At 36.6% G+C, this 11,456-nt stretch overlaps 1 protein-coding gene across 1 annotated transcript; it reads right to left on the reverse strand.

Moving 5' to 3' along the window:
• Positions 1-1,147: 1,147 nt before the first annotated feature.
• On the reverse strand, positions 1,148-10,110 carry LOC129249231 (phosphotriesterase-related protein). The gene is made up of 5 exons (XM_054888925.1): positions 9,996-10,110; positions 1,992-2,507; positions 1,763-1,927; positions 1,484-1,701; positions 1,148-1,414 (listed from the first exon to the last, which is right to left on the reverse strand). The coding sequence occupies exons 1-5, from the start codon at positions 10,012-10,014 to the stop codon at positions 1,277-1,279; spliced, it is 1,056 nt and encodes a 351-aa protein (XP_054744900.1). The 5' UTR covers positions 10,015-10,110; the 3' UTR covers positions 1,148-1,276.
• Positions 10,111-11,456: the final 1,346 nt, after the last annotated feature.

Here is an 11,456-nt window from a genome sequence, read left to right on the forward strand (position 1 = left end):
CGTTCACCCGCCTAATAGAGAAAACTTCAACTATTGCAGTAATTTCTATTCAGGCAACACTTAACGAGAGAAGTGTTTATTTCACTTTTTTATATAACATTTATTTTTATATGCCATATATTATATATTTTGAATCTTTCTTGTATGAGAAACTAACAGCAGGTTTACAAATTTTATGTGCTAAAGTAGTATATTTCCTTGCCAGTGCTAATATCCAAGGTCGGGCACTTGAAGTGTAACCAATTAAAAAGGCCATAAATTTAGTTTGGAAAATTTCTTTTATTTAATTCAAAGTAAAAAATGAGTAAAAATAATAAAAAATTAAGAATCATTTTACTTTTGCTCGATATGACCACCTTTTGCCTTGACTATGGCCTTGGGACAGTCCAGAAACAAATCGGAAGTCGCCCGAATATATATATGTGGAGGTATTTTGACCCACCCGCGGACAATGGCTTTTTTCAGCGCCTCGAGACTGGTAAATCTTTTAGTTCGGACTTTGCTCTCCAAAATGACTTAAAGCGAATAATCCATTGGATTTGCGTCTGGTGGATTCGAGAGCCATTGTGTGGACGTTATAAAGTTCGGGACATTGTTTTTTTAGCCATTCTTGGTTCACTCGAGCTTTGTGAGACGGTGCCGCGTCCTATTGAAACGTCCATGGCCTGCCACCGAAGTGTTTGTCTGCTCACGGCTTCAAAGCAAACTCTAAAATACTTTCCCAATATTATTTCGCATTTACCTTCACGCCAAACTCGATGAAAATGGTTGGAGAGCGCCCATCTGCGGTTGCAGCGGCTCAAGCCATTACCTACCTGTGGCGGGTGCTGCCTCTCTGGCGCGCGCTTGTAAACAATACTCTGGACTGTCATTTATCCAACTAACAAACAGCTGATGCCCGTTGTGAATGGTGTTTATGATGCCGATATTGTAACAGTTAATTACGTGCAATTTTCGTTTCGTCGATTCCATTTAGGTATTTTCGATGTTAAAGAAAAGGCCGAAAATGTCGACAAAATCACAGAAATAATCGAAGTTGACCGTAGTCGTAGTTTCGCTAAAGATAGACCTTAAAACAGTTTTAAACCATATTTTTCCCCAAACTAATATTTTGCTTGGTTATCCAATCAATCTCATTTTTACATAAAACATATTTTAAGCACTTTAATAAAGAATTATGATAATAAGTAAAACATTCTCTGGCAAAACAGTTTAAAATAGAAAACAATAATTAAAACATAAAATACTTTGCAATTTCAGTGGCACAGAAAATAAATTAGATATTAAATTGCAACCAGTTGGCGGGGTTTGTAACAGTTATCTGCTCCACATCCTCAATGGAGACTCCTTTGGCGAATAAGCGGGGTAAGATATTCATGTAGACGTGATGATAGCCATGGCCGCCATAGGTGGTCTGCAACACACATAATTCAGATGTAAATTACAGTTATTTTTTATTGTCATATTTTCAAATATGTCTTACCAATCGATGTTTGGTGTGTATGTCGTGGGATAGTAAAATTCTATTCACCAAACCTTCCTCGAGTAACCTCAATACATACGAAATGCGCTGGCCGTCTGATGGCATATCAACGGCAGGGTTCAGTTGATAGAATGAAGACTCGGTACCGAAGAGGTCATATTGAATATAGCTGCCCAATTTGGCAAACTCGAGTACTTGGTCGATGTCTAAGAGAGTGCCTAATAACAAAAAATGCAGTTGAGTTTACAAACTACTTGACACACTTGATTTCCAACTCACGATCCACATGCGACATAATAGCCTTATCAGCGCGTCCACCCGCTTCCAAATACAGACGCATTATTTCGAATGGCGCCGCTGCATCACGACCGGGATGAAATGAAACACCACAACCGAGTACTTCTTGTATTTCGCCAGTTGCGCGTATGGCGTGCTTTTCAAAGTCTGTCCGAGGAAAACTAACACAAATGAATATTTGTTTTTTTATCCACCAACACAACTCACTTACCATGCAATGGATAAACACTACCCACTTCACCAATGTAACCACATTTCACCATACCCAAGCCCTCCACCTCAACACCAGTGATGATTTCCCTAGAATACAAGTCGGTCATTTGCTCAACGGACATATTCAAATGGTCCTTCTCCTGCAAATTATGCACATAATGGCCAGTACCAGCTATGATATGTACGCCCGTGCTCTTTGCCACATCGACCAAATGTTCCAAATTACGTTTCAGTCCATGTGAACTGTTATCAACTATCGACCCACCACCGAATTTCTTATACAAAAAAACGTCTTTCTTTGTCGCTTCGCGCGCATCTTCGTCGTAGAAATGGACATTTTCGTGCGATGAGTAGGGATATTGACGTACGTAGCCCAGAGTTTCCAGACTGATTTTCTGCTTCAAATACGATTTGAAGTCCTCTGGTGGTTCGCAGTAGAAACCTTCAAAATCCAATGCAAGATGCTCGTGGGTGAGCGTACGCCCTAATAGGTTGGGGTCAATGGCACCAAGCACTGCGAGGAGGAAAAGATATACAACATTTTGATTATTTTTATTTATATATGAGAATATATGTATGTATGTAGGAGCTAATGCAAATATATAAAAAAAAATTCAAAAAACGCGTGGTTGCTCCTAACACTCTCCAAGATACGTTCAGAATGGCTTTAATGCCATACTCTGCTTACTAACCTACCCTGCTGTGCCTCTTAAATTGTAATAAAAGGCGATCTAATCTTCAATCAAACGACAATTTCCAATAAGTAAACTAATTAATTAATTGATTAAAAAGGATTGTGGAAGTAAATAAATGTGGGTAGAACAAAATAAATTGGAATTAAGAAATATATTGAAGTAATTTGGCCGACCTAGTAAGGACTCCGGACTTCATGGTTACCCATACGGGGACTGAGTAAATCAGCTTGATTCCTTGAAGTTGCTAGCGGTGTGGTAGATGAAAGAATCGATGATTCTAACACGAAAGCTTGGCGGCGGCAAAATTATCTTTGTTATTTACTGGAATTCAGAAATAATACTATTCATTTTTTCTTTCACAAAATATTTTTTTGAAAATAAAGTTTAAGAAAATATTTATTTATAACAATATTGGAATAATTAGTCTAAAAACAATGTAACAACAAAACCTATTCTTAACGCACCAACAAGATATGACAAGGAGGCGGTGCTGCAGGAATATTGTTTTTAGCCACTACTGGGTGGTTTTTGCCTTATGGGCTGGAGCGGAATCTTGTTGGAAGAACCAACGCCCGCATTGAAGAGAATACTGCTCAATTGCTTCATCACGTCTTCTAAGACATCTTCCTGGTACACTTTTGCCCCGGTCTTAACCTTCGCAGAAATGAAAAGATGTAACGCCTTTACAGGGCACGCCCCACCAAACCATTACGGAGGCCAACATTTTTTCTCTTTAACAGCGAACATTTTTTCATCTGTGAAAATAACATTTTCATGGCCCTTGACCGCGTACCACCGAAGAAGCTGGTTGCATCTGTCGAGTCTAATTTTCTTCAAAAGATGACCAGTTGACTTTCATGTGAAGGTTAACTCTAATTAGTCTTGACATGGAGATCCATCTGGTCGATGCATTCATTGCACTGGACATTTTCTGCTTTCTAAGGGGATTTCTGTGATTTTCTTCTCGAAAACGAATTATTTCCTTGAATGAATAAAATATATGCTTTACAGGGTATTTTATTACCGACTAGAAAGACTTTATGGATAGACCCCGACAGGGCTAGTTTCTTGGGACGGCAGCTTTTGAACGGAAAAAGTCCTATTCATTCCGGTACTTACAAGTGGCTGTCATGGGAATCTCGTGTGCTCAAAAGTGAACGATTATCGCTCCAGCTTCTCTCGCTTCTTCACTACGAGGAACCTCTAAATTGTTCGCACTAAATCCACGGTGATCCGATTCTACTCATGAACGAAGCAGATCAAACTACAGCTGAAGGTTAAAGTCGATGACACACCAATACCTATTGTTTACATGCCCAAATTATTGGGTACCACTTCCGATAGTTTGCTCTCCTCTCGACACATACAACCGCAATGGCCCCTAGGGTCGAACACCGTCACAAGGTACTCAAATCGCTAACCGGTAGCACTTAGACCAATTGACCGGCATGTTCTAAATTGGGCAGCGTTTGGCACTAGTAACACACAGTGGAAGAAGCTCCAATCCTGCCAAAAAACTTTCATCATGACAACCAAAGGATGCCTCCTAATGTCTCTTATACAACATCTTCATAGAGAGGCGATTGTGCTCCCAGTTAAGACTCCTAGCAAGATGTTCAATAAGCAATACCTGCTGGGTTGCTACCACACTCCCTGGAGGCCGAGCCACCTTCCAGACACACCTAGAGACATCTCTTTGACTATACTGATGAAATCCATTACTATACATACCTACTGGACCCTACGGCTTAGGGACAGACCTCAAATGGCACTCATTGCGAGTCTCTTACCACCTTTCCCAACTCCCTCCCCGTTATCGGAGTCGTAATCGGACTCCAACTATCAGCCGTCGCAGACGAAGACCTCCAACTGACTCGGGAGAATCACGTCATCTCGGTACAATTGCATTCAGTATAGAGTAGTAGGCTAAACTGATACCGACCAGAATCGGTCCCGGCGTACTCAATATATGTGTGGCATGTAAAGGTCCGCCGTACAGCACTAACCACTAATTCAGATGTCTCTTTAAAACTACTCACCTAACACCCTTCTATCTTTGCCCCGAACCCGTCGAAAAAGCATTTTTCTTGGGCCTACTGTTAGATGAGAGGGGCAATTATGAGGGCTGACTACACCGCACACTGGGGATTTTTGTACAGAGATGCGGAAAAAAGTATACATCCCAAAAAATATTTACATTTTTACTACTAACGTAGTTGTATATATTTATGTATGAAAAGAACATGTTTAAAAACTATTTTTTAAAAAAATTTTAAAATTCATAAATTTTTTTTTTTTTTTTTATTAATATAAGCCAGCAAATATTTACGCACAGGATACATGTAAGTTCATAATTCTGAATTACCCTCAAAATGTCAAAACAAAATTATAAGTTTTTCGTTATCATTATGCACACACTAGAAAGCGTTTAGTTATTATAATTGCCAAAAAATAATCAGTGGCGCCTGGTGGCACCTGCAATTGATTAAAACTGAAAGAGACGCTATTAAGCAACACGTTGATACTAGTTTCTGACCGTAGGTAAATGTAGCTCAACTTGCAGATCCAAGAATATGAAGGAATATGATTTTTTTTTTTTCGTAAAATTAATTATAAATAGATAATCAAATGCTTTACAGCCTTTGTCCTTCCGGCTAAAATATATAAAAATATCGTACCCTAAATGAAAAATAAAAAATTGGAAGTCGGCTCAAGCGAAAGGAAAAAAACCACCTTGGGCTTTGAAGTTTTTTCTTAGTCAGTTCCATAATTCAATTATTAAAGGTTTGCTCACTTGTGACATTAGAATTTTGACACTCCCTTACAAAAGGTCGCATTTAAGAAGGGCGTAGAAAGTGGAAAAATTAAATACCTTTTTGGTAAAAATGGTAGCAAAAACGTGTTCTTTTTATTTAAATTATAACTGGTACAAACAGAAATTGCCAGGAATGTTATTAAAGAAAATGTTATTAAGTTAAGCCCAGATTGATATTTTGTGAATTAATTTTTAAATTGAAAACTGATCACGAAGTTGGTGAGTTTTACCAATATGAAGCTATTATATTACCTAAACAGTATGGCCGTAATGAATTCCTTGCGCCTTGCTTTACTATGCTATGCCCACGTAAGTTTGGAGTTTTAACCCCCAAGTCGCAATTATTCATTCCTAACTACTTGACAAACTACCACGGACATGTAACACCAAATGATAGAAAGTGTTGTTTGTAATAGCAGAGGCTCCTCGACAGGCAATGGCACACCTCCGAGTGTATTTCGGCCATGAAAAAACTCCTCATAAAAAGCCATCTGCCATCAGGAGGCTATGATTAGTTACATAGTGCTAAATGAGCTCTTGTTGGTAACTTATGTATCTTTAAAGTAACGTAGTAAGTACTTCCCCCACCTCTATTTGAAAGGGATTGGACTCAAATTGTCAAGACGTCCATCTTTCACATTCGTTACCCCAAAAAGATGCTTTGTGATATCCTGATTTAAGCTGTATGTCAGTATGTTTTCCATATCGTCTTGGTTATTCACATACCGAGCAAGTGCTTATACACGCTTTTGAAAACGAAATGTTTTTCCTACAAATTCTACATTTCTTCCACTTTTGCTAAAAATTTCTAGAGTTAACAACCCAGTGTCTTGCTAAGGGAGCCGATTTGTCAAGAGGGAATGAGAAAGCTGCTTACTGAGCAAACCTTTTATTATTGAATCATGAGTCAGTTCAAACTATAAAAAAATTATACTTTTGACATATCTATAAAAAAAAAACTGTAAGTCGGAGTTTAGTAATTCTTTTTGATTTTTTTGTTGGTTCTATTCTGGAATTTAGAAATACCATTAAACATTGCGTAGGTGGTATGTTGCAAATTTGACTTTTTTCCGCTAAATCCCCAGTGGGCACCGTACCGGCAAGGCTTAATATACCGCTACAGCAATAATAACAACTCTATTGTTATATTCTGCAGTTAAAATCATGACGAAGGAGACTTAAAAGTTGGTGCCCACTCAAACGCCCTAGGATTGCAGCAATTTATATTTTTATCTTAATTCACTATGAAGGTGTGACTAAAAATACTGTATTTTTTGATGTGGAAGCTTTATGCTTAGATTCATTTGAAAGCCAATAAAATTATCTACTAGATAACGCTTAAAATTATTTGTATGTTTTTATCAGACACTTTAAACGAGCGATGAATGTACAAAAAAAATATAACGACAAATATTTGTTTTCGGTTACGCTGCTCATTGAAAAATGTGTAAAGTGTTTATCTGCAAATTTTTTGGTATTATATTTGTCGACACCCACTTATTTAGTTTTAAGAACAACAACAATTTTGTAACTTTTGGTTTACTATTTTAGTAGCTACTGCTGCTTGAACTTGAACTTGCTTTGCAAATTTTCTTAAGATTTGTGGTTTTTATCAGTAAGGCAATCAAGTTAGCCGTGGCAATAAATTATTTATCATTTCAAAAGTTTGCAAACAAATCTCAGGCGCGATACGCTAACTCTTTGTGGCCGCGCAACTACTTGAAATATCATCTTAGTTTCCTTTTACGTAAAAAATTTATGTAAACATCAGCTGCTTTCGCTGCATCACTGCTATAATTTTATAATATAATAATATTTTCAGCAATTAAAAAATTTAAGCAATTTAAACATTACTTAAGTTGAATTTACCATACGAAAAGGCAATTATTAAATAGCTGTTAATTGCACAGAAATTATGAAAGGTGCATCACGCAATCCTGTAAAGTTTGTTCAATGAGAAAGGAAAACGAAAAACAAGTAAAACGAAATTGTTGGAAAAATTGATGCTGTAGACGTTTTTAATAATTAACTTCTTCAAAAACTTGTATCAAAAAGAAGGTGCTGATGCGAATCGTGTGTACTGAGCTAGTGAAAGAGCTCCGTGGCCGAAGGTAAAATGAAAATAACACGTGGGCTGAAAGGTCCATAGATTGCACTAGTTTTATTGCTTTCATCACTTTTTCAGTTAGTACTAACCTTAAAAAGGCAACTGATAAAATTTCATGATATTCTATTGATTAATTCGTTTGGTTTTGTGCTGAGAGTGACGCTACTTTTGTGATTTTCAAAACGGATTTTAATGGATCAACCAGAATTTCGTACTTTAATTTTACACTGCTTCCTGATGGGATAAAATACTGTTCAAGAAAAGCAATAGCTTGAAAAGTGTTATGGGGACTCCGCTCCATCAGAAGCAACAATAAAACGATAGTTTGCTAACTTTAACTTAGAGACAAGGTCGTAGAGACACCGATGATGCACAACGCAGTGGGCGTCCAAATTAGGCGGTAACACCAGAAAATATCAAAAAAATCCACGAAATCGTTTTGAATGATCGAAAAGTGAAGTTGTTTGAGTTAGCTGACATCGTAAAGATATCAAAACAACGAGTTGGCTTTATGTTGCATGAGCATTTGACTATGAAAAATCTCTGTGCAAAGTAAGTCCCGCGTTTGCCCACTTTCAAGGCAACGCACCGTGTCAGAAGTCAATCAAAACAATGACAAAACTACCTGAATTGGACTTCGCATTGCTTCCATATTCTCCGTTTTCGCCAGATTTGGTTCCCAGCGACTGCTGGCTGTTAGCAGACCAAAAAAAATGCTCACGGGTAAGAAATTTCGATCGAATGAAGAGGTTGTCATTGAAACTGGTGCCTATTTTGAGGCAAAAGATAAATCGTTCTACAAAATTGGTATTGAAGTATTAGAGCGGCGCTGGAATGATTACGCTGTTCTTGATAGAAGTTACATTGATGAATAAAGCTAATTTTGAACAAAAATAAACGTGATTTCTTTGTTAGGCCCGGGGCTTTTCAGCCCGTGTGTTATTATGAGTTGCTTCCGTATGGCCTAACACTAAATTCAGATCTCTACTGTCAACAACTAGACCATTTGGCGCTAGCGATTAAGCGATTTGGTTCAGTGGAAGCGGAGTTATTGCGTCTAAAGTGTCAGTACGTTTGTGTCATCGGTCCAAAAATGAATTTCGAAGAAAGAGCCAATATCAATTTTTGTTTTTAAATCAGTAAAACGTTTACCGAAACATTTGAATTGAAGAAAAAGTTTATGGCGATGATTGAGAGATGGTCGTGCGGACATAAATCACAATGCACGTACGGGCCGCCCAAAATCAGTAATCACCGAAAACTCCATCGAAATTGTTCGTAAATTTATCAAAAATCAACCGAAATCATCGTTGAAATTCATGGAGTCGGAGTTGAATATCTCCAAAACATCGAAAACTGACACGAAACTGATATCAAGAGAAGGTTTTGCAAATCGATTACTAGAGTTTGTCTATAACTAAGACTTCTATGAGATAGGCATTATGAAGCTGCCTTTAAAATGGCAACAAATTATACAACAAAATGGTGCATATTTGACCCAAATCGGATAATCCGAAACATCTTAAATAAGGTTTTTAAAATTCACAAAAATAATGAACTTCCTTTTCACCAAACTAATATTTATTAATATTATTCTATTAATTTTTAACAGTTATCGAAGCCAAGCAAGCAAACCCAGCCAAACCCATTGGGCCAGCACCTTGAGTTTAAATGCTCTGAAGATTTGTCAGTTTTAAGCGAAACGTCTTCGCAAAGAGTTTAAGTACATCTTCTTTATATTATTTTGTACTAATATACATACATACATACATATATGTGTATCAATTTGTTTAAAAACACTTTTTACCAAAATTTGCCAATTGCTCATGAATTAGGCATTGATTTGAATCTGATTTCTTCTCATTTGGCAATCAGTGCCGGCAAGCCAAATGCATGCTGCTGAAGTGAAGTTATTATTAGCCTTAACTGGATAATTCTAACTATGTTCATTTTATCGTAGAAATAAGGCAAAAAATAAATAAATAAATAAAATTCAGCGCGCTTTATTTCACCTAATATGCAAGTGTCACAAAACTCAAAGCCGCCCACTTTACAACGAACCCAAACTATGAAAGCAGTCTTGTGACCTCAATAAAATTCATAGTTACAATAATTCTTCTGATTGTTGATATTGAGATATACTTCATTATAGATATGTATGTATTAATAAAAAAAAACTTCGAAGGCTTCAGTAATGTTGTTAACTGTATCATTTTTTCATGCTCAGTAGTTAGTAATAGTCATGTGACCGCATAAAACCGTTTGTTGCGCTTATACTCGTATCTTGTTCCACATTTTTGATATACATACATATGCACCTCCAAGTTTACAATACAAACAAAAACATTAAGAGCTACAATGCAATCAAAATTCTATTTTGCTCACCAGTCTGAACAATTGGCATCTTCAACTTTGTTTTTCCTTCTAATACAAAACTACAACTAAAAACTTTATTATTTGAATTTTCGAATTGATTAAGAGAAGTGATCGTTTCGGATGTTTCAATAATACTGTGAAACCTTAAAGACTCCCCATGTGAAACTGCCTCAAAACCTTAAACAAATAGCGAACGGCTGTATGAAGTAAAATCCAAAATAAATAGACGCAAACAAAACAAAAACAGACTTAGATTATAGCAGACAGATGGGAGTAAAAACCAAAAACAAAAAGAAGCATTGCTTAACACAAATTTATTTACAAAGCTAAGTATGTTTGATTGTTGGTACTCCGCATGATGATAAGAAACTGGTAAGAAAAAGACCAGCGACGCGCAGTAGGAAATGAGAAAACCCTTTGGGAAATGGATGAAGCAACGTAGCTTTAAAAAAATTTCATTGCTATCGTAAATGGATTATAAATCTTCATATATTTAATATATTTATAATCTGGAGACTATAAGTTTCTTACAGATGGTTGTGATAGAGAAGAATTAAGAGGTTGTTCAATAAGATTTGCGGTTTGATAAAAAAACACAATTTTATGGTTCGAAATACACTTTATTATTCATTATAGTCTCCCTGAACATCAATACACTTACCATTTTCCAATGAGATTCCAATTTATGAATTTCATCGCTGAAGTGACGATCTGGAAGGGCAACAAAATACGCTTCCACAGCAATTATGACTTATGACCTCATCATTTGATGAAAAACGCTTCCCACGCATGATTTTTTTAGGTCTGGAAACAGATGGAAGCCGCTAGGGGCCAAATCTGGTGAATACAACAAATCGAGCTTTAACTCATGGATTTTAACCATTGTCAAAATGCCTTTGTGACACGTCGAATTATCCTGATGAAAAATATTTTATTTCTTTTGCAACTGGGTCCTTTTCAAACATTCTTTAATTGAGTTGGTTCAAGAGGTTACAATAATATGAAGAATTAATTTTTTATCAGTTTGCAATTAATCAACAAACAAAAATCCTTTCGCATCCCAAAAAACTAATGCCAATACCTTCTTGGGCGATTTCCGCACACGAACTCGTTTCCGAGCCGAAGAACCAGATTCACACCACACTTTAGCCTTTTGCTTTGAATTAGGATTGTATTGATAGACCCAAGTCTCATCTATAGTGATGAGTCGATGCACAAAATCCACTTTATTTTTTCAAAAACTTTCTGATCATAAAGTATGTACGTATGTGTAGGTGTGAGTTAAATATTTACTTAATAAATTAATAGTACCGGTCGATTTTTTATTTGCATCACTTACCTTTGGTTATCGTCAAGAAAGTCACGTACGACACACTTTGTCTCCTTCTCTTGTTCACCCACTTCTTTAAGCATTGTTTATTATGAATATGGCGATAAAGCAGTAGTAGGAAAAAGTTCTATAATCAATAT

Source organism: Anastrepha obliqua, chromosome 1 (assembly GCF_027943255.1).
Source record: "Anastrepha obliqua isolate idAnaObli1 chromosome 1, idAnaObli1_1.0, whole genome shotgun sequence".
Classification (NCBI taxonomy): Eukaryota; Metazoa; Arthropoda; class Insecta; order Diptera; family Tephritidae; genus Anastrepha; species Anastrepha obliqua.